This window comes from Barbus barbus (assembly GCF_936440315.1).
Source record: "Barbus barbus genome assembly, chromosome: 25".
In the NCBI taxonomy this organism is placed as follows: Eukaryota; Metazoa; Chordata; class Actinopteri; order Cypriniformes; family Cyprinidae; genus Barbus; species Barbus barbus.
In genome coordinates this window covers 20,489,849-20,514,284 of record NC_136753.1, presented here as the reverse complement: position 1 = coordinate 20,514,284, position 24,436 = coordinate 20,489,849, and the positions used below count along the sequence as shown (strand labels likewise).

At 40.0% G+C, this 24,436-nt stretch overlaps 1 protein-coding gene across 2 annotated transcripts in view; it reads left to right on the top strand.

The window, feature by feature from the left end:
* The window catches only part of LOC306845358 (gamma-aminobutyric acid receptor subunit gamma-3), a gene marked incomplete at both ends in the record, with an annotated part of 110,683 nt that overhangs the window by 65,129 nt on the left and 21,118 nt on the right, over window positions 1-24,436 (top strand). For both annotated transcript variants that reach the window (XM_079378110.1, XM_079378111.1), the window contains 2 exons: window positions 1,536-1,756; window positions 8,903-8,985. In XM_079378110.1, coding sequence (XP_079234236.1) covers window positions 1,536-1,756; window positions 8,903-8,985 — 304 coding nt within the window. The remainder of the gene's footprint in view (window positions 1-1,535; window positions 1,757-8,902; window positions 8,986-24,436) is intronic.

Here is a 24,436-nt window from a genome sequence, read left to right as displayed (position 1 = left end):
TTTGAGTTTGGTATACAATGCGATGACATTTTAAGAAAGTCTCTGTCATGCAGCGTCACAGATGCCCACATTTATCTTGCTCATGGAACATTTACTGAGTTAGCGCAGGTCACATTGATCAGCTCTGTGTGGAGGTTTGTGCAGACTTTAGTGGGGTCAGTGCACTTAAAGGCTGGTCGGTTGAAACGTCTGGAGTAAATGAGCTGGACGTTTATAGGGCTAGATTCAGACATCAAAGCTGGAATAGATAATGAGGCCATTAGTCTTCCTACCTCAAATCACTGCAAAGAAGGTCTTTTGCACATACACAAGCTGATGCATAGGCACATATTTTGATTAGACTGCTCCCACAGAATAGTTCTAATCGTGGCAAATGCTTGAAATGGAAATGAATTCTGAGCTATTTATGCACTATTTCAGATGCAGTGACTCTTACACCTCAGAGACCCTGTCAAACTTCCGCATTCAAGTTCTGTCAGAAATTCTGCGTTATGGTTATATTTACCACTCTATAATGCAGGAAACATTTACACCTAAAATAACATTCAGTCAGACTGCATATTAAATGCATATCCTCCATTAGGCAAACCCCATTATCAGCATTCGCTCTGACAGTAAAAAAACTAAAAAATTACCTCCAGGGATTTTTTTTTTTCAAGCATAAAATTCGATGTACCATAATTAATGTATTAATGGTATGATCTGATTTCAAAATTACCCCTTTTTGGAGGCTGATTCAGACTGTAATGGCAAAGAGCATTTATGAAACAGCTGTTGAGCTTTCAACAAACTCTGGCCTCACTCGCTTTTTGTTGTTGCTGTGTTAAAAGGATCCGTCCTGTAAATGTCTCCTGCAAGACCTCCTGCCCCCAAAACACACTACTGAAAATATATGATATGAAATATCAGATGGCTTTTGACCATAATGTGATTTAAACCATAAACCATTTTTCCTCACAGGTTGCATTGGTCAGATGGAATATTTAACCACGTATGCAAGTATCCAGCAGCCTTTGGGGGCATCTGTACAACTGCTTGGATGACTTACTGTATAAAGCCAAAGAAATCCCTGAAAGTTTGTGGATCATGAGGGTGTGATTATGTGTCTCTCCCCACATTAAATTCTTGTGGATCCTGCTGCCAGTTTCTACAGTGCCAGAACCTCATAATCCTTGTTAAAGTATCTCAAAGCTGACTTTGACCTCCATCCAAACCACAGTGGGATTGGCGGCGCTCCATCACTGAATACTGAATAATTCTGCCATTAATTTAAGGGCTGATTCTATTAATTGTGGCTGCTGCTGTAAGGCTCTGTTTAGGAATAAATCACAGTGGGATTGTTTTAAGAGTGCTAAATAAGACTAAGTCCAGGATTTATTAGAATGGGTTATATATGAAATATGAATTAACAATAATATATTGTATATACAGGTATTTATGGTTCAGAAGTGACCACTAATGTTGCTGCAATGTAATACTTGGTCAGAATGTTATTCATCTTCTTTGATACATTACTTTTTTTTTTTTTTAAACAGGAGTACCAGATTGACATAATATTTGCGCAGACGTGGACGGACAGCAGGCTCAGATATAACAGCACTATGAAAATATTGACTTTGAACAGTAATATGGTTGGGCTCATTTGGCTACCAGACACTATCTTCAGAAATTCCAAGAACGCAGATTCACATTGGATTACTACACCAAATCAGCTCCTTAGAATATGGAATGATGGGAAAATACTTTACACTTTGAGGTAAGACATTTTTTAATAATCTGATATTTGATTGTGAAAATAAATGAATAAAAATCCAATGTTATTTAAGATTGTGTTTTTAACAAAACTAAGCAATTATGTGGAAAAATATATCTTGTTGTTTATTGTGTTGTGTCTTGTTGTAAATGTTTATTGCAAATAAAAAAATCAGTTACTTTTTTTACTTATGGAACTTAAGCAAACAGAATGTGCACAATTGTTTTCTAAGACATTTAAAATAAAGTCAAGAACCATTTTCTTTACTGAAATATAACACTGTTAATGTGAACCAATTAATCAATGACAGTGGCCACTGATTTTCAGTGTCTTTATTGAAAGTGTTTTTGTTTGCTACTTTTCATCTTTGCGAGATAAAAAGTAAATATAGGGATATTTTGTTGCTGAACACAAACAATTGCCAGTCTTGTCGATTCAAATAAGGATCACCCTGACAAGGCCACCAGAGGAAAAAAATACATTTTTAAAACCCACAAGCTTTTGACAAGGTCATCATAACAACACTGTATGAAAGGTACAAGAGAAAAACTATTTGCAAAACAGGATGTAATGATAAAGCAGACAGTATGTCAGTGTCAGTGGTCTAGTTTCAGGATTCTTGCAACAGAGCGTAAAGTACTTGAGTGGTACTTGTGTTTTTGTTTACTTTAATCAGTACTATTAAGTAAGCTAAATAAATTAGATTATATAAATAAATATGTATATATATATAAAATTGTATATATTGAAAATTATACTTTGCATAATGTCTAAAGAAAACTGTGAGGCAGGGGTTTTCAACTCTGGCTTTTCAGGTCACTCTCCTGCAGAGTTTAGCTCCAACCCAGTAACTTTCTATTAATCTTGCCCTTATGAAAATTAACCATGGTTTCACTATAGTGAAAGTGTAGTAACCATGTTTTTTTGGCGCATTGATTACCATTTGTATGATCACAGTTTTACATAGGCCTTAATACAGTGGTTAAACTGGTTAGTGTAGGAAAACAATGGTTAATTTGTGGTTACAATGGTTTAACTGTAGTAACCATGTGGTTTTATTGGTCCCACTTTGTATTAGGTGGACTTAACTACTATGTACTTTAATTTAAATTAATCATTTGATACAATGCTCTTATTGTGTACATACATGTTTTTACATTGTGCTTATATTTTAAAACCTAAATCGCTAAAGCAATTGCAAAAGTGTTTTGCAATACAATATGAACACAATAAGTACATTATACTTACTGTTATTTTTGATGTAAGTACATAGTAGTTAAAGCCACCTAATAAAAAGTGGGACCGTTTTATTTGTAGTAAAACCATTATTAATTTCCGTAAGGGTTTACAGTGGCCTGTGGCCTGCAGTTGATTCCTGAACAACAGAATTTTGACTTGTTCTTCAGTTTGTAAAAAAGAAAAGAACGTGTGTTTAAAGTAATGCGCTTGCAATGGAGACCCAACAAGACAGCTGGAGGGAAATGTCAAGATGTTTGTGGTTGTTCTTTAAATTTTTTCAAGCGTTTAAACATAGCAACAAATCATTTTTAAGTGTATAATGATAAAAAGTCAAATGAAATTGAATTTTTAAGTAATATGTTTAGTTGGATATTAACACAGAGTATGCAACAAAGAGTCTGTGATATGATTTTATCAGTCTATAATTAACTATTTCACTTGCTCGTGAATTTTCTACTAGATACTTTAGGCTTTTGAGTAAAATTTGGACACAACATTCTTTTCTCTGTACTTTTTACACCCCTTTTTGTTAGTTCCAAAACCTCTGTTCCTAAATATGATTTCCAGCGCCTCTAATCAACTACCCAGACTGAGCAGATGTCACTTTGACATTTTTAGACACCTCTATTTCAGATTAGGTCATCTCTTTTAAAGTCCTTGGTGAAATATCAGGAGCTGAGATTAATTTAGGTCCACAGTTACACATTTACAGCAAAAAAGTCAGCAGTCACTGCCAAAGGCGCTATGTCAAAGAATATTCTCTAAGACAGCAAAACACAGTGTTCTGTTCTGATAAGTAATATTTATAATATTTGATGAGTCCGGGATGGGTCTGTGTTTTGATCGGAACATTAAAGGCTTTGGAAATCCGAATTCTCGTTGACATCCGCCTGTCCTCTGGGTTAGAGCTCCACTGCGAGACAGCCTTTCTGGTCTGGTGTGACTCCAGTGTCTGTGACGTTGAGATGTGATGACACTCGTTCATATCCGACTAGCCTAGTTTGGTTCAGTGGTTGGTATTTGTGACGGATCTGTTCAATTAGACTCTAGGCTAGGTTTGACAACAATTAGGCCAGGAAGCCACAGAAACTGCCTGTAATATCGTATATCATTTAGCAGCCCGCTGCCAATGGGGCTTGTGAACAAACCTTTGAAAACCCTGCATGGGCAGCAGCAGAGTCCTCTGCTTAATCTTTTATAGGGGCCAATTCACACTGTGAATGAACTGCACAACAACCTCTTACACTGTCTTGAATTTTTGGTCAAACAAAGTGCTTATGATTCGAATGGCAGCTGCAACAAACAGTTCATTTAGGAAACGACTGCCTCCTCTCTTGAGAAACATAAACAACATTATTTACCTCTTGTTGATGCAAGGAAAACTTAATTAAGTGGCTTGGAGATAGACCTCTGTCATATGGGGACTAGGTAACAATGGTACTCTCTTATTAAATTTCAAGTTATTCAATGAAATGCGAAAAGAACCTCTAAATTCCATTGGGGTTCTTGGAAGTACTTGCGTCTATCCTTAATGTGTTGACTGCGTTTTAATAGTTTGTTTATTTATTACTTCTAATAGTTAACACATTTTAATGCTCATACTTCAAAATTACAAATCCTATTTATTTCTTGCTTTTATTTCAATTGATTTTTTATGCATAATTTATATAGATTTTATTTGATATCTGTTAACTATAAGAATTTATTCTAATACTTCAATTGTTGTACTCGTACTTAACGTATATAGATTCTATTTATTTTTTGTGGTCTTTTAAATAATTTAACAATTATCCTGTTGTGCTGAAAATTGCTTTAAAAATTGCATAAATGATCACAATAGTGTTAAGAAAAAGAACATCTAAAACCACGCAATTTTCTTCCTACCTTATTTTATTTATTTATTTTTAATAAAACACCACAGAGAGTGAATGTGCTTACACCATTGTAGACATTACTAATGAGAGCCATAATGTGAATTGCAGTATATGCCTCTGGAAATTCTCATTATAAATACATATGTATCATCACGGCAGACTGGGGTACACATGAGAAAGCATCGTTTGCTTATTGCAAACTAACACTGTAAGCAAATGGTTCATACATTTTCTTCAGCGGTGTCATCTACACCAACAGAGCCCAAAGCTCATAGTTAACAACATAAAGCATAAACAAAATGCATAAAATCTGTCTGTCTTTCTCATTTGAATTGCCCTGTCAAGCTAACAATTCCAACTTTGATTCAAAGTGAAAGTGGAAATATGACAAATATGGGCTTGTCACATGAAACTAGTCTACTGTTGTCTTTTCATAAGTCTGAAACTATTGCTGCAGTTTTCCAAATATAGTCAGATGAGTGGGTGTCCACTGAAGCCCACTCTGCCCTAGTTATTCAAATCGGGACATCCAAACACACACTGCTACATTGTTTGTCATGTCCTTTTCAAGCTGTCCCTTCAGAAAAGCGCACCCCAATGAGAACAACAGCAAGATCAAGACCTTGTCTGCTTATGTACAATCATGATTTAAAGGCCATGTGTTCAAATAAATATACTGAAAGCTGGCATTAACTTGGCAAAGAACAGTGAAGAGCCTTCACACAAGCAAGAGAATATCAAGTCTGATATTCAGGACAAAATAACATGATTCCTTTTATACTGCTGTTATACAACGATTACATTCATATTGCATAACAAGTTTGGGGTCAAGTAAAGTTTTTTTAATGTTTTGAAAGTCACTAACGCTCAGTAAAATACACAAAAAATAATAATATTGTGAATATTATTGCAACTTACAATAACTGTTTTCTATTTTAATATATTTTACACTATAATTTAGTTCTATGATGCATTTTCAGTGTCTTCGGTGTCACATGATCCTTCAGAAATATGCTGGCTTGGTGCTCAAGTAACATTTCATAATATTATCAGTTGAAAATAGTTTTAAGTGCCGTTTAATTTTTTTGTGAATGCTACGATTAATTTTTAATAGAGCATTCAAACAATGGCATTTATTTTATGTATGTATTTATTTATTCATTGTATTGTTGCTTTTAATCAATTTAATGACTATTTGATGAATACAAGTATTAATTTCTTTAAAAAAAAAAAAAACTTTTGAATGAAAGTGTAGTATTTCAGATGAAATTTACCAAGTTTTTCTTGTTTTCGGAAATATCAGCACTCTTGGAATGCCGCTTGTCCAATCAAATTAGAGAAACAAATGTAACCATTGTATTAAGTGATTTAATGAATAGTTTTCTATTTTGTTATGTAGTTAGTATTCGCCTCAGGCCCAGACATTTTAATACTTCCTTTTTCATATAGATTTCCAGACCTGTGCTAAATATACTTTCAGATTCACAAGTGCTAATGAAGGTGGAGTTAAAACAACAACATACGAACAAGCGGTGAAGTATTTTGGGAAAACAGCTACTTGGTTAGTGCATCTCAAGCAGAGTGATGGCCTATTCAGGTAACTCTCAGCTGCCTGAAGACCAGAGCGTCTATTTGGACCAGAGGAAATTTCACAGGCCAGTGGAGAGACTACATCATTCCGTCTCCAGCGCTCCATGAAATATTTCCTTGGCAACAGGAGAAACAGCATTGGTGCTAAGGGGCAAATTCTGCGGATAAAGCCAATCTGGAACAAAGGCTAACTAGATGCTCCCATATGGAGCTCATGATCGATATTCAGTGACACAGTAGACATGCAGCAGTGGTATTTAGGAGGTGTGTGAAGGGAACAGGGTAGTGCAGACTACGAAATGTCACTCTCTATTTTAATTGCAGTCATCGGAGCTTTGAAGTAAACAATGCTGGAATTTGTGAGTGCTGTATGCTTTCTGAGCTGCAACACGCAGAGCTCGGTGGCACCGATTCAATTATCCACTGGTGCTATGTTACTCACTGAAGCAAGGGATTGTGTTTAAACAGCCAACAGAGCAGTGTGTATGTACTTGTCTATTCATTTCAAATGCTCTAGAACCAATCCATCTCTTTGTCTTGCAGAAATTGAAATTTACCTATAATCTACTTGATTATTATACTTTATCATATTCCTTTTTCTAATATAAGATCTAATATAATTTACTGTATATGTTATCATTTGTAAAAATAAATAAATAATAATAATTCTCTACCTATTCACATGCCACTGTTACTATATGAGGTGGTCCATTTATCATTTTTAACTTAATTAAATTTGCTATTAGCAGATGCCATTATTATTATAACTGGTATTTTTTTAATTGCAATTATTTTTGTCATTGAAATTTCTGCCATAATTTCTCATGGATCTGCATAACTTTTAAATTCATGTAATTAACCACTCTTGAACTGCAGGAATGATCTCATGTCATTTCTGATTGACTGAAACTAAATCATGCTTTCAGAAAAAAAGGTGCAAAGCTGGCACTGGGGTGATAAACTAAGATACAAGATCTGAAAGGTATACATCTCTCTACCTTATTTATCCTTAAATGATACATACAGTCATGGCCAAAAATATCGGCACCCTTGTTAAATGTGATCAAAGGCAGCTGTGAAAATTAATCTGCATTATTTAAAAAAATTCACAAAAATCGAACCTTTCATTGGGTAATAAGAATTTAAAATGGGGGGGAAATATCATTATGAAATAAATGTTTTTCTCTAATACACATTGGCCACAATTAACGGCACCCTTTTATTCAATACTTTTTGAAACCTCCATTTGCCAGTTTAACAGCTCTAAATTGTCTCCTATAATGCCTGATGAGGTTAGAGAACACATGACAAGAGATCAGAGACCATTCTTTCATCTAGAATCACTCCAGGCCCTTTAGATTCCCAGCTGTTGGTGCTTCTTCTCTTCAGTTCACCCCACTCATTTTCTATAGGGTTCAGGTCAGAGGACTGGAATGGCCATAGCAGAAGCTTGGTTTTGTGCTCAGTGACCCATTTTTGTGTTGTTTTTGAGGTTTGTGTTTGGAATATTGTACGGTTGGAAGATCCAAACATGGCCCATTATAAGATTTCTAACAGAGTCAGTCACTTATTGATTTTTTTATCTGTTGGTATTTGATAGAATCCATGATGCCATGTGTCTAAACAAGATGTCCAGGACCTCCAGCAGAAATATAGGATAAAAAATACAGCAATATATTTCATTGTACACATGGGGTACTTTTTATCCCTGTGTTCACCAAACCCATCTTGAGTGTTTGCTGCTAAAAAGCTATTTTTTTAGTTTCATCTGACCATAGAAGCCAGACCCATTTGAAGTTCCAGTCGTGTCTGATAACTGAATATGCTGGAGTTTGTTTTTGGATGAGCTAGGAGAATTTTTCATGAACATATTGCTGGAGATTTATTTATTTATTTAATTTTTTTATATATATATATAATCCAAGTGTGCTAACTACCGCCAAACTACTGGTAACAGAAATATAACTTGGCCATGAAAGGAGAGAATAACATTTCTGTGTCATATTAACGGTGTCATCCTTATTCATGCTATATGGTTAATAAGCATGCAGTCATCACAGCTGTGGTTCATTATATTCTTCCTGTGGGAGATAATAATTAAAACTTTAAATCCTACACTAATGTATGAAACAGACGCTTCACACGTCAGTGACTTCACCTGAGCGTCACACACTGGGCTGTCGCTGTCACACTACAATTTCTCATCCTAAAAATTAAAAGTTAAATAAGCAGAAAGCATTATTTGTCAGCTCACGTAAGGGGAACAGCTGATCATAAAATGTTATGAATCAACATGCAATTATCTAGCATAAGTAGCAAAAAAAAAAAGCATGAATAAAACAGGGGATTTAGATATTTCAATTAAAACAAATGGCTATTGCTTTCTGCACTATATTCTACAGACATTACTGTTGCATCATAACTATGTTGCTTTTTCTGATCATAGATTGACCATAAATGCAGAGTGCCAGCTTCAACTGCATAACTTTCCTATGGATGAACACTCCTGCCCCCTCATCTTCTCCAGCTGTGAGTATCTCTTCTCTTTAAGGTCAACTTTATATTTCCATTTCCTTTAAAGGCCCTTTTTCTTCTTTGGTTTTGAATGTTTTGGTTGTCATTTGTTCTGTTGTGCAAAACAACCTTAAGCATTCATGTACAGCAGTATCATCATGCATTTATGAAATGCTTCATTTGAAGTATATCAGTGTTGCATAAGCAACTTCGATCTTTTTGAATGGTCAAATCATTTCTCGCTCGGTCGTGCTGTACATGTTCAGTTTAGATGAACAATGTCTTTGAAATGTACACAAATCTTTGGGAACAAGTGGGAAATGATCTGGAAATCCACTTTAGCCATTGATTTCAATGGATGTTTTTTATTATACCACTTCTTTTTTTTCATATCAACAAAACCAATACATTTTTATTTTCAAATAATAGCAGTAAACACAACTTACTGTAAAAGCAATTCAAACTATGACAATATTTCACATGTGAAAGAAGCCTTTACATTGGAGCCACAGCAGCAAAAAATGTTGTCTATATGGAGAAATTGAAAAACTAAATTCGTACTAGGTTACGTATGTAACCCAGGTTCCCTGAAGGGACTGAAAGCTGCGTCCGAAAACGCTATGGGAACGTCTTCAGCGTGACCACGCTCTGAATACAACCTGTAATCAGTCAAAATAGAAGGGCGAGGCGTCACATGCGGGGTGACGTCACGACCAAAGTATATAAGCACGTGCGGCGGAGCCGGCGTCAGCTTCAAGTCAAGCGCTGGCAGGGATGCCGGAAGTGTGGCTACGAGACGCAGCTCTCGTTCCCTTCAGGGAACCTGGATTACATACGTAACCTAGTATGTTCCCTTCCAGGAACTTCGAGCTGCGTCCGAAAACGCTATGGGAACGAGATACCAACGCCGCCAGACTGACAAGTCCCTGCCTGGTGTCAGGACTAGAGGACGGAGGAGCCTGGAGTGGCTCGGATGTCTAGGTTATAGAACCTGGCGAATGTCAGGGGCGTGGACCACCCAGCAGCGTTGTAGATGTCCTGCAAGGAGACACCTGCCAAGAAGGCCTTGGAGGCTGCCACACCTCGTGTTGAGTGCGCTCTGACTCCCAACGGCAGGGGACGCTCAGAGGCCTCATACACCAGATTAATGGCATCCACTATCCACCTACTAAGAGTGGGCTTCATAGCAGGAAGACCCCTCTTAGGCGGACCAAAGCACACAAGAAATTGGTCCGAATTTCTCCACAGGGCAGCTCTGTGGATGTACGTGCCCAGTGCTCGCACTGGGCACATACAGTTGTGCCTTTCCTGGTCTGGCTCCCTGAAGGGGTAGGAACCTTCCCTTCCCTTCCCTTTTATTTTGGAACCTTCGGTACGTATCCCGCACGTGGGTAGAGAAAGACTTTCGCCAAACCGGGCGCAAGGTCAATACACGAAGGGGCCGTAGACAGGGCCTGAAGGTCACCCACCCTCCTCAGAAAAGTGATGGCCAACAAGAAAACGGTCTTAATGGTGAGGAGTCTGTCCGAGATCTCCTCAATATGCTCAAAAGGTGCCACGCACAGAGCCTCCAGTACCACAGTCAGGTCCCACGTGGGGACACGTGATCGTACCGGTGGCCTCAGCGCACCGCGGAGGAAATGTGTAACTAGGGGGTGTCTACCCACTGACTGGCCACTACTAGGGGCGTGGTATGACGAAATAGCTGCCACGTAGACCTTAATAGTGGAGTGGGTTAACCCTGCGGAGAAACGGGCCTGCAGGAACTCCAGAACTGCGCGAATCGAGCAGTTGACTGGATCGAGCTGGCGGTCCCCGCACCAAGAAGTGAAGAGTTTCCACTTCAAGGTGTACAGTTTCCTCGTGGAGGGAGCTCTGGATTGGAGGATGGTCTCGACAACCTCGGTTGACAGACCGGAAGCTATGAGTTGTGCCCCCTCAGGGGCCATACCCACAGCTTCCACAACTCCAGGCTGCACTATGGTGCCCCTGGCCTGTGAGAGGAGATCTCTCCTGATCGGCACCGGCCACGGGGTGCCGTCGAGGAGAGAAATCAGGTCCGAGAACCATACTCGGCCCGGCCAGAACGGTGCTACTAACAGTAGACTGACCTGGTCCCGGCGCACTCTCGCCAGAACTCCCGGGAGCAGAGCGATCAGGGGGGAAGGCGTACAGACGAAGCCTCGGCCAGGTCTGTACCATAGCGTCCAGTCCCAGAGGAGCTGGAAGAGCTAGAGAGAACCAGAGGGGACATTGTGCTGACTCTCGAGTCGCAAAGAGGTCCACCTGTGCCTGGCCAAAATCCTTCCAGATCTGCTTCACCACCTCGGGGTGAAGCATCCATTCCCCGGGCCTCGGCCCCTGTCTCGACAGGACGTCTGCTCCCACATTGAGATACCCAGGAATGTGCACAGCTCTCAGTGATAGGAGCTTGCCCTGGGACCACACAAAGATCTGGTGTGCCAGCTTGTACAAGGGGCGCGACTGCAGACCTCCTTGGTGGTTGATGTAAGAGACCACTGCCGTGCTGTCGGTGCGGACCAGCACGTGGTGACCTCTCAGGTCCGGGAGGAAGTGCTTCAGTGCACGGAACACAGCTAGGATCTCTAGCCAGTTGATATGCCACGTCAGGTGGTGACCACTCCACAGACCGCGGGCAGGGTGGCCACTCATGACCGCACCCCAACCGGTGAGGGAGGCGTCCGTCGCAAGCGAGACGCGGCGACAAGGAGCTCCCAGCACCGGGCCCTGAGACAAGAACCAAGGTTTCCTCCACATGTCTAAGGCACGGACACAACGGCGTGACACTTTGACAGCGTGGAACGGGTTTCCCCTCAGGGAAACCCCCTTGGTCTTGAGCCACCACTGTAGGGGCTCGTTGGACACAGCTGCCAGGAGCCCAAGCAGCCTCTGAAACTGCTTGACAGTGGATGGCTGGCCCTCTCGTGACTGCCGTGAGGATCGACTCGATCCGAGCAGGGGTCAAACGAGCCTGCATCGTGGTCGAATCCCACACCACGCCTAGATAAGTGGTTCTCTGAGCTGGAGAAAGCACACTTTTCCACACTTTTCCGTTTATTCTTAACCCCAAGTCTTTCATGTGGGCGAGAACGACATCTCGATGCCGAACCGCCAAATGCTCTGATTGAGCGAGGATCAACCAATCGTCGATATAATTGAGTATGCGGATGCCCTGCAGTCGCAACAGGACCAGAGCTGCATCCACACACTTGGTGAAAGTGCAGGGTGAGAGTGCTAGGCCAAAGGGAAGAACCCGATACTGGTACGCTTTGCCCCCGTAAGCGAACCTCAGGAACTTCCTGTGAGAGGGAAGGATGGAAACATGGAAATAGGCATCTTTGAGGTCTATTGTGTCAAACCCTCCTCGGACCTGATTTGTGACATGACCTGCTTGACAGTGAGCATTTTGAACTTCAGCTTTCTGGCTGAGCGGTTCAACAAACGCAAGTCCAGTATGGGCCCTCAGCCCCCCATCCTTCTTTGGAACAATAGTAATAATAATAATAATAATAATAATAAATACATTTTATTTGTAATGCGCCTTTCTTAAACTCAAAAGCACTACAACATGTACAAACAAAATAACAAATCAACCAAAACTACAATATCAAAATAAAATCACAGTAAATAATCACAAATTAAAAGCTTTACTAAAAAATGAAGTACCGGCTGTTGAAGCCGGTGTGAACTTCGTGAGGAGGAACCAACTCGATGGCTTCCTTCCTCAGCAAAGTAACGACTTCCTGTTCCAGCACCAGAGCCTGCTCGGGGCGGACCTCAGTCACAACAACCCCTTTGAACGGCGGAGGTGGAACGGCAATATCCATTCTCTACCGTGTGCAGGACCCAAGGAGACACATTCGGCAGTCGCTGCCAGGCTGCCAAATGATCTACTAAGGGAATCAGTCTCTCGAGACTGACCTCTGGTGTCAGAGAAGCAGCCAGACCGCTGTCTCAATGCGGCGAACCGGAAGGAAACGCACGATCTGGCGGCTGAGGTGAGTCTCTCAGGCCCGCTGTGTTCACAGGCGGAAAAACCTGAGAGAAATACTCGCTGGGACCCGCTGCGCCCTGGGACAACGGCAGGGTTGGCAGACAAGTCCCTGAAGGGCACTGAGGTGAGACGGTCACCGTGTCCCACGGTGTAAGCCGCTCCGCCCCAGGAGGGGTCGCCCTCCACGGTCCTGGGGCTCGCCCGTCAGGACCTTTTGCGCGAGGAGCTGGTAAGCGGAGGAGGCTGCGCCCGCCCAGCAGCCACCTGAGTTTAGAGAGCGTGCATACCCTCTGCCCATCAAAGATGTTATAAGCAGAGCAGGAGCCTTCAAAGACGATGCCATAGAGGGAGACAGATAGCTCGCAAGCGTCTGCACAACCCGCGCAGGGGCGTGTCTACGTGGTGGCCAGGGGTGGCACCGGCCCCCCCTGAAATTTGGCTGGCCACCCCAGGTGCCCCTACCAGATGTCTTGCGATAGGCTTGTTTTTAGTTTCTATCTGCATCTGACGTATCTTGGCATGTGTAGGCAGCTACCTAGGGCCGCTTTCTTCTCTTCTTTATTAATTTTAGGCATTTTAGCGTGATCTAAATGACAAATGTCGAGAGCGCATAATGTTACCCGATCATGTAATGCGCGAGCACGAATCTCTCCACTCGCAAGCGGATTTCCTTCAAAACTGGACGTGTGCTTTTAAATCTACATTGTTCTTTTATGAATTGGCTCGGGTCTCACTCAGATATTATGTGTATGCTCAAACGTTATCCTCGCATCACTGAAGACCAGAAAAGCTTTTTTTTTTCTAATTCAAATGAAGAGTAGGCTTTTCTCACTAAATGGAAGCAAGCTGAATATAGTTAGCCTTCTCTAGTTATTAATACTTATTTTAGTTAAGTGCTTAAATTGTAAATATGCATTTATTAAATTATTTTATGTAGTACATTTGTATTTTGTTGTTTTTGTATATGGTTAGAAGCATATCAACCAGGTTCCAGTAATAATCACTAAGGCTGCTCCTGAAATAAGTGGGGGTGCTCTCTTAAATGCACATTTTCACATATTTTGTCCCTTCTATTGCTATCAATATGCTGCTACTTCGAGAGCGAATCCCGCATAAATATGCAGATGTCATTCCCAAAACTTTGCATCGTGTGTGTGGGCAAAAAACAAAGTTCTACATTTTAAATGGATTGCTTAGAAAGCTCGCAAAGAGTGCTCATAACCAATAAAGCTGTCACTCTTTGTTCATCGCGATCTCAAAAAGTTCTGTGAGGACCAATGAATCTCACACTTTGCAATTAATAGCCTATATAATATAAGCCTATTAACATCGTGTATCCAACCCCTGGCCGATACGGGAGGAGATAAGGACATACCCGTCTCACTCTCACCAGCCAGATCAGCCTGCGAGCCCCACGAGTGCAGCCGCCGCTCTGCCTCGGCAGAAGCGGGATCGAAACCGCGCGGAGAGCTCGTGAGCGAACGAGGCGGCAAAACCTCGTCAACGCTCGTTACGTCAACCTCCTCGGAGGAAGAGAGACGAAGCATTGTGCCCTTGTCTCGGGGGGAAGAGTACCACTTCCAAACCGAGAGACCGGGCGTCAGATCTGGCGGATACGGGAGGAGATAGGGACATGCCCGTCTGACTCTCGCCAGCCAGATCAGCCTTTCTTTTTTTCTCTGCGATCCCCGCGCTCTGCCTTTTTCTCTCTCTTTTTTTTACGGCACAAGCGGGACCGGCTTTATTTTTCTCTTATGCTTGTGCAAACACTGCAGTTTACAAAGCTAGGAAGACAAGCAGGGCGTCGAGCCCTCTCTCTGGGGGAAGAAACGCGGCTTCCGAACACAGAGAGCGGGCGCTGGATCTGATGATCCATGTGCGAGCCCCACGAGTGCAGCCGCCGCTCCGCCTCGGCAGCGCGGGGGCCAGCACCGTGAGGAACACTCGCAAAGGCTCCCTCCTCGAAGAGTGCGGAGTGTGCGCAGCGAGAGCTGCTCACAGTGCGGGCAATCGGCTCCCTCGAGACCCGACGCCGCACGCTCCGCACCCAGGCAGACCACGCACAGATTGTGTGTGTCCCCACTCGTGATGTAGCGAGGGCAGGGACTAACACACAACCTGAAACGCGATCTGGGATCGCCCATCGTCTTGGCCTTGGAATTAGGCATCTTTTAGGACAGACAACACTAAATAAGACTCACAAAACACAAAACGGACTGACAACATACAGAGCGCTTGCTGAATGACAGAAAGCTGACGCACGTGCTTATATACTTCCTGGTCGTGACGTCACCCCGCCCATGACGCCTCGCCCTTCTATTTTGACTGATTACAGGTGATATTAGGCTTGTTTGAGATGCGCCTTGCCTCGCCTGTAATTTAGTCGAGAGTAGGCGGCTGCAGTGAGGGGAGGAGTGAAAAAAGTGCAGGCAAGCCGGACACTTCCTGAATCTCGTTGTGTTGTTGGACTGCAAACGTCAGCAATGGAAGAGATTTTTGATATACGTCAGCATGACATCAGAGCAAGATCGGTTTTGCACAGATTTTGCTCATCTCAAACAAGCCTATTCAGAGCGTGGTCACGCTGAAGGCGTTCCCATAGCGTTTTCGGACGCAGCTCGAAGTTCCTGGAAGGGAAATAATTGTTTTGGCACAAAAAAAAAAATCTAACATTATATAAGGACTTCAGGGGAAAAAATTAATAAGGGAAAATGACCCCTTTAACAGAGAAAGACAATCAGAAGTGATATTTAGCCTGTAAAATTGGAATTTATGGATAAGATTGCTAGTGCACTGTTCTGATGGCAGACATGGCATTGCTGTAGGGAATGTGTCACCGCTAATTAGGATGTCATGCTTTATGATGTAATATCTCATTTTTGCTCTCCATATATTCTCTTATATTGAAAGTAGGCCATGGATTTCATTGTATATATACACCAAGGGCACGGATAGGATGGTAATTACTCTGCGTGTCCGACGGGCTCTTGAAAGCTGGCTTCATTAGCAGGGTGTCATGAATGACATTACTCAAGGGTGATGGGTAATAGGTGATGCATCTGTGGTGTTAAGAGTCCAGGCAAAGAGGGACATAGGTAAATTGGAAAAGTTTGTGTCCTTGTGTAATGTTTTCTCACTTCTGTTTCTCACTCTGCCTCTGCTTCTACCCCCTAAAACACACATTAGGGCTCTCTGCTCTTCTCAAAATATTTTTTTTGTCATACTCATTTGTGGATCCATGCTCAAAAAGTCGACACCTATTTACAGAAAGCTATGTTTTGCATCACACCCATTTTCAACAGAAATCTTATTAGAGTTTGTGTGGCAAGCACTAACTAAAGGTGTTCTTCTAAATATCAATGTTTTATTGAGAGAGAGCTGTTATAATAAATGTTTACGGTTGTTTACTTAGTGGTTGCATTATAGAAAATATAGTGAGTTCAAATTCAGAGTATTATTTTAACTAGTCGCCTTTGTAGTGCATGGCACGAAAACATTTGTTTATGTGTATTTACTCATATCTGATAATAACTTTGATTTTGTATTATGACTGAAAGCTTGGCGCTGACTGTATTGAGACTTGAAGCACTGAAGAAAGTCCTACCTCTTTCATTGCCATGGAGACTTTTGATCTCAGGCTTGGTTTAGTTCTTTTAGAAAATAGTTTGTGACATTGTTGACATCTCTTCCTCTCCAGTAGGCACTAAAGCAGATTCCAGGGGCGCTTGGAAAGATTTTGATTTTGATGTGTTAAATATATAAAGCAGACTATGACTCTTCAAGAGCGTTTTGTACTTGTCTCACTCAAAGTGAATCATTTTAATAATGGTCATTGTTATGCTAATGATAAAGCTAAGTAGTATCCAGTATAATTTGAGTTCAATGAAACAGATTTCTGCTTTGGTGTCAGTGAAGGGGTACTTAATTCTTACTGATGGCGCTGTAAGGAATACAAAAATGGTTGCGAAGAGACTGCTCATGAGGGGGAAAAGGCATCTGAAAAGCAGGAGACATAAGCTAAAGTCTCTTTTGGTCTATATTTAACTGTATTGACTCAATCAAACATTATTCATTATGTGTGTTATTGCTACTTTCCTTGAACTTGAAGTTTTTTTATATACACTATTAATTTATCTCATAATTAGTAAATTGATGACCATGCATCTCAGAAGGTCTGTGTGTGCCTTTAAGTTACTAATTATATAAATTCTTGAAGTTGGTGTACAGGTTTGTTTTAATTTTAATTTGTTCTGAATTGAGGCACTCAATTATATCTACCATTTTTTTAGAGCAGAACAAATTTATTTTTGTTTTTGACTAGAGCATTTGTTTTTATTGGAAAAAATGTTATTTTCCTTCTCAGTATTTTAGTTTCGTTTTCCAGTACAAACATTATTAAATCAATAACCTTACTTTAGAAGCAATATGACTTTTTTCAAAATTGAGTTTGTGCTTGAAATAAGAAAAAAAATAATATATGTCATTTTGCTTCTCAAATAATTTATCTTGATTTAAGATTGTTTAGATATTTGTACTAGTAAACTAGACAAAAATACTGAGTAAGAAAATCACTTTTTACAGTGTTATAATTTGCAGATTTATGCACTTTGAAGGGCTTCATTCAATTATTTAATTTTATTTAGTTTTATACAAGATACATACAAAACATATAGGATATCTTGCATGTGTATATGAGGACAAATTTGGGTCACACTTTATTTTAAGATCAATTCTCGCTTTTAAAAATGTTAATAATAGGCATGCTAATAAGCAACTACGTACTGTAGTATAACTAGTTGCTTATTAGCATATTAGTAACATATTGGCTGTTTTTTGGTACTTAGTATAAAGCACATATTCTACATCCCTAATCCTAGCCAATACCTAAACCTAACAATGTACTAACCATTAATATGCAGCAAAATTAGGAGTTTATTGAGGCAAAAGTCACCAAGAATTGATCTTAAAATAAACTGTGACCCAAATTTGAGAATTGGTCCATATAATAAATTGTTACCAAATTTGTATCCAAAAGTGAGATGAAAACATTGGTAAAAACTGTATAAAAAGTGTAGGCCTGTGTAGGCAATCGTGGAGTGACTTTTCAGAAACTCGCGGTTTTCAGCTATCTTTTAGGAGGCTACAGGAAAATCTTAATTTCAGATAGAGCTCATTCGATACAACATGAAATAGTAGTTTGAAGATGTTTCTCCTCTGAATAGCTTCATTATTGGTAGTACGATGGGAATATCCCTGGCATTTAAACTTATCACGCACTTGCCTGGTCATGCAACTCCAGATTGCTGCGGGAATTGCTTCAGTGAAGGTATGAATTTAGATCACTGAGAGAATCACCTGCCTGGCACTGTGAATCACAATCTGTGAGTTTGAATTGGCTTGAAACCGCCGATGTAGAGATGTCAGAACTGCATTGTAAGTAGCTCATAAGAGATGTTGTAGATCCTCACTCTCCCCCTGCCGTGCAGGGATGCATCTTGACATAGATGACATCCTTTATGCTGTATAAACCATATGCTGTCTTCTCTGTCCTGCCTCTTTGCACTGGTCCCTAACAGCAGAAGTTGTGGTCCTCCAGTATTGGACAATGTGCTTAAACAAATTGTTTAATTTTTCTGATGTATAATATCACACAGTCCTTGTTGCACTGATAGGGATGGGGTCAACAAATGTTGGACGTCAGAAAAAATGGGTCAGATATATGTAGAAATAGCAATGTCATTATCAATTGCAAGAGATAATAACATGTAACAGTCATTACTTACTACTGCTTACACTTACTCTGATGTATGGATATATATGTTACTACTAGAAGTGCCAGGATGTAGATCAGGGCTGCGTTCAGCCCCGAAAAAACGGTGCAAAACGTTTATTAAACGGAAACGGTGATGCGTTGAACACCCTGTTCTGATAACGCAAGTGTTGCTACTATGGGCCACGTGTATTCTTTTTGAAGAATTTTCAGAACCTGATAAAATCGGTATAAATACGTGTTTAATGCTGCAAAATGCGCTCAATGTTACAGTCACTGCCCTTGCCGTCCAGAATAAAAGAGAACATCCCATATCGAGTGAAGAGATTTGTGGAAACTGTGGTTAATTATTGTGATCCAACATTTGCTTCGCAATTCAGGATGAAAAGACAAAAAATTCAGGTGAAGGATAATCCACTTCTTACCTCTGAGACTGTGTTATGATCGATATGGCCTTATTATTTTTATTGTGAGTATTAGGCTTATTATTATTGCTGATCACTGCTGTTGTGCTATGATATTGTAATATTTACCATTACATAATCAGAGGAGCATAGAAACGTTTATGAAAGTGTCACTTCACAATAAAATAGCAAAATATATAAATATGTATTGTATTTTTATGTTACATTAATCAGTGTCTAGCACACCTTCCTGAGGAAAGGATATGGACCAGAATACATTGCAATTATTACATATTTAGACAGACTTAAAGAAGTTCCAGATCTATACTTGTGCTCTTATTATTTCAGTTATTTTGCCTTTAATGTAAATAAACATGTGCAAACAATATACTTGCTCTTGTGAATTTATTTAGATGTTAATTACATTTACTTACAAATTCACCATCATCATCATGGTGATATGCTATGTTACTATAAAACTCTTACGACGAACATGTCTTCTAATCTTCAGTTGTTGCGTATACCGAGCTGCAGCGGACACATGTTAAATAACTTCATTTGGACCCATTGTGCGAGCTGTCTCTTTAATACCGTGTGGTTTATATACACGTTGCTGCTGATTGGACTGACATTTTTGACACACCCACCAAACAAGAGAAAACGTATCTCAAACCCTGTTGCACACCGTTGCACACCGTTTACAGGAAACATGCCGTTCAACCCGGAAACCGTAGCAAAACGTTGGCCACCGGTGTGAGCATGAATGTGCCCCAGGTTTGACAGCTGTTTTCTAGTGCTTTCAAACAATTAATCACGAATAATCGCATCCAAAATAAAAGTTTTTGTTTACATAATGTATGTGTGTGTACTGTGTATATATAAAAACACACACATGCATGTATATATTTAAGAAATATATGTAATGTTTATATATTAAATATATTTATATATGATATAAATTATATAAATATAAATATATACACGTAAATACATGTAAATATTTTCAAAATATATGCTGTGTGTGTGTATTTATATATACATAACAAATAAACACAACACGCACACATATATTATGAAAAGAAAAACTTTTATTTTGGATGGGATTAATCGCTATTAATCATTTGACAGCACTACTTAGTGTAAATAGCATCTATTACTATTTTCATTTAGTGTAAATAGCATCTATTACTATTTTCATTTAGTGTAAATAGCATCTCTCGCTAAGAAAATATGCTTTTTTCACTTAGTGTAAATAGCATCCAATTGCCATTTACACTAAGTATAAATAGCATCTATTGCTATTTGCACATAGTGTAAATAGACTCTATCGCTGTTTGCACTTAGTGCAAATAGCCGCTGCCTTTATATAATGAGGAGATTCAGTTGAGGCTTCTTAACAATGGATGTGAGCAAGATTTCTTTTTTTAAGGGTAGAATTTAAATTCTCTTTGTCTTGTGCCCAAACCTTCTCCGCAGGGCCTCTAAAACACAGCAAAGGTCCAAATTTTCACTATTGAGGAAAGGAGAATGAGCCATAATAAGCAATCCCTCAAGCTTCTGGACACCCTCAGTCCTTTTCTTCACCTCTAAGCTACTTCCTTCCATTTCCCTGCAGCATTCGCCATTTGTTTTTGAAAAACCAGCACTGGGTTCCAAGCCTTGCATTTTAAATTCAGTTGATATGCAAATGAAGTTTAATGCCCATCAGGCAGGACCTTGCGGACGTTCTCATGTTAGCGGCCACACAGGAGCGAGCGTACTCGGACTGAAATGCCTGCCCCTGTATCAGTCACAAAGAAAATGGTCCCCCATCTGCACCCGAGAGGAGCAATTTGCCAGAAAGATTATTTTAATATTTCACACCTCACTGCCCAGCACAGCAGCTTGTCCTCTAAAGCATATTTAACAGACTCAAACATACAGTGCTACTGTCCCTGTGTGCATAAACAAACAGACAAATGAAACACTCCCCAGCCAGTGTGTCTGTACTTGCCCTGCAGGGAAGGAGGAGCTTTCAGGTGTTTAGCAGACCTGACACCAGGCATCAGGTTTGTCTGCTCTGATCCGGCTGAAGCAATCTGACTAGAGCAGTGGGCACCTTTCTACCTGTGTTTATCAAAGATGTCACCTGCCTCAAGGCTATGGGCTTTCACTGTATATCTAGTGACATTAAAGTGGTGTATATTTTTATTTATTCATGAACATTTTTGGCTTTTATTTCATTGGAGTGAGGCCAGAAAGTACTTGGGACAGAGCAAAGGGATCATGAAATTATGGAGGCTGAAATCGAAACAAGCTGACTTTAAAATATGACACTTTTTAAAAGGATATTTCACCCAAAAATTAAAACTCTATCATCATTTACTCACCTTTATGTTGTTTCGACATGTATGACTGACTTTCTTCTGCAGGATACCAAAGAATGTTAGGGTCCAAACTACTTTCATTGTATATGGCAACACAGGCTCATTGGAAATATGTGCCTCTAAATACATTTCTGCAAAACTGAAAAAAACATACCTATACATACGAATTACTGCATTTTCCAGTTAAAATAAACACTAGATGTAGTAAAACTCAGACAACTTTTGTTCCTTTTTATACAAAGTAGGGATGTAACGAATAACAGCGAGCTGTTTGAAAATCGATTCAAATATGTGACGATTCAAATCTGTTGAGATGCTAAACAAATTGCGATACAATTAGGGGTAGGAGTTTATATGAATGTATTTCTGAGGGGAACTTACTGTCTTTAGAAAAGTTTAGATGGTATTTTTTCTTTTCATCTTGCCTCTGTATAAAGTTCATAAGGGCAGCGCTGCTTAAAACACCTGCAAATAAAGAAAACAACTTCCTCAATTTTACAACACACACGCTGCAAATGCTCACAACACAACCAAACAAAGAAACGTGCTGCAACTAAAAAAAAAACGCCTGCAAATTAAGAAAACAATTTTCGCCAATTTGACAACACACACGCTGCAAATGCTCACAACACAACCAAACAAAGAAACGCACTGCAAATAGAAAAAAACGCCTGCAGATTAAGAAAACAACTTTCGTCAATTTGACAACACACATGCTGCAAATGAAGTGAAGTGAAGTGACATTCAGCCAAGTATGGTTACCCATACTCGGAATTCGTGCTCTGCATTTAACCCATCCAACGTGCACACACACCGTGAACATACACTCGGAGCAGTGGGCAGCCATTTATGCTGCAGCGCCCGGGGAGCAGTTGGGGGTTCGGTGCCTTGTTCAAGGGCACCTCAGTCGTGGTATTGAGGGTGGAGAGAGCGCTGGATATTCACTCCCCCCACCTACAATCCCTGCCGGCCGGAGACTCGAACCCGCAACCTTTGGATTACGTGTCCGACTCGCTAACCATTAGGCCACGACTTCCCCGTGCTCACAACACAACTAAAAAAAGAAACGCACTGAAAATAAAATTTATTTGGTTGTGCTGTGAGCATTTGCACCACCTGCTGTCAAACTGATGAAGATGTTTTCTTTATTTGCTAGTGCTTTGTCTATTTGCATGTGTTTTCTGAAGTTGCAGCGCGTTGAGCTCTCTCGGCCACCCTAGTTGAGTGAATTGTTACATCCCTAATACAAAGTATGATTTGCTTTTCACATAAAGCTTAATTTTCGCACAATTACTTGAGGAATATCATGTTATGAATTCAAAACAATTTTAACATGCTGCGACATTTGAAAACTGATACTTTTGAATGTTAGCATCACATATACAACTTCATATGTATGGGTTTTTACGTATATTCTACATTTAGGTTTGCTCAGTAGCTCACGCAACTTGAGAGGTGAAGAGCTTGGGTATGAATCCTATGAAACTATGGTTCCACAAAACAGTTCAAACCTGCATATAAGGAAGTTCAAATGGGACAGTTGCATCAACAAATCCATTTTTACTGTATTTTGCATTTGTTACCACTATTGGGTAGATTTAGGGTTGGGATTGGTGTAAGGGATATTTCCAACACAATAGAGCATAGCGACACTACAAAAACAACGTAATATCAACATAACAAAAACTTGCCTGGGTCACGTATTGGACCCACGTTTTAGCACCACTCACTGGACGTTAAGTAAATTATTACAGAAATTATCACTTTTGGGTAAACAATATACATTATCAAAGCACATTATTCAGATCATCCAAAACCTGGTTGTATCCATGCAACATGCTTGAAATCCATCAAGCAATCTGACCTAAAGATCGTTTGGAGACCTGATGAAAAGTCATTGGTCATGAAATTCTGTACAGTCTGTAATGAAGATAGATGGAGTGTTCAGACTGATTTAAAAGGTGGAAAAGTGCTGCGTGTGCTTGCAATTCCTGCAAAAACCACGTTTTGTGGCCTTAACCGATGGGAGCTGCTTTTCCTGCTCCACAAAATCACCTTAGTGCCATTAACTCATCGAATTGCTTTGACTCCTCTTCATAGATTCGCTTGGAGGGGAAGACATTACCATTTCCATCAAAGCCTTTTTACTGTGCATAGAGGCAGTTATGCGCTCATGCTCTGATGGCACTTCTGCTCAGACATGCCAGAGCATTTATTGGTCATTTTCAAAGGATGGTCAAAAACAGATCTAGATGGATGCTGGGGTTATTAAATGAGAAGCTTCCTGAAAATTATTTGTTCACAATAATGTGTGAGACTGAGGAAGCAACAAGTGACACAAAACAAGAAAGATTTGGAAATTAATTGACTAAGCAATATTCACAAAATATTCAAAGTGAATCAACTCTAATAATTTCCAAAATCATAATTGATTGGTAGCATATTTAGCGGCTTTCGCTTCTGCTGTGCTGCACATAAATCATAATAAACCAGTCTTTTTTGTGCCAGTATTAGAAAATGCTCTGCTTGTTCTCATTCTTCTGTTAATTTGTTTTGTTCTCTCTCTCTCCACTCTTATATCGTCTGCTACACACTTGTGGTTACATCTCTATATTTGTAATGTTTCAAATGTTGCAATACGTTTTCAACTTCAAAACATCTTTTCTCGTTCTGTTCAAGCAATTTACAGGATCAGTTCACTGTCATAATCCAAACTTAAAAGTTCTGTAAAATTAGAGAACCTGCCTTCTATCAGTTATACAAGAAGCTATCTTCTTTCAGTTATAGCATCATCAAAGGCTTGCAAATGAAAAAGGTGACAAAAAGTTTATGTAGCTGAAAGTTTTAAATGAAAATGGTATACGGAATCTATGGCTAAAAATAAATGAACACTATCCTGTGTCCAAGCTTT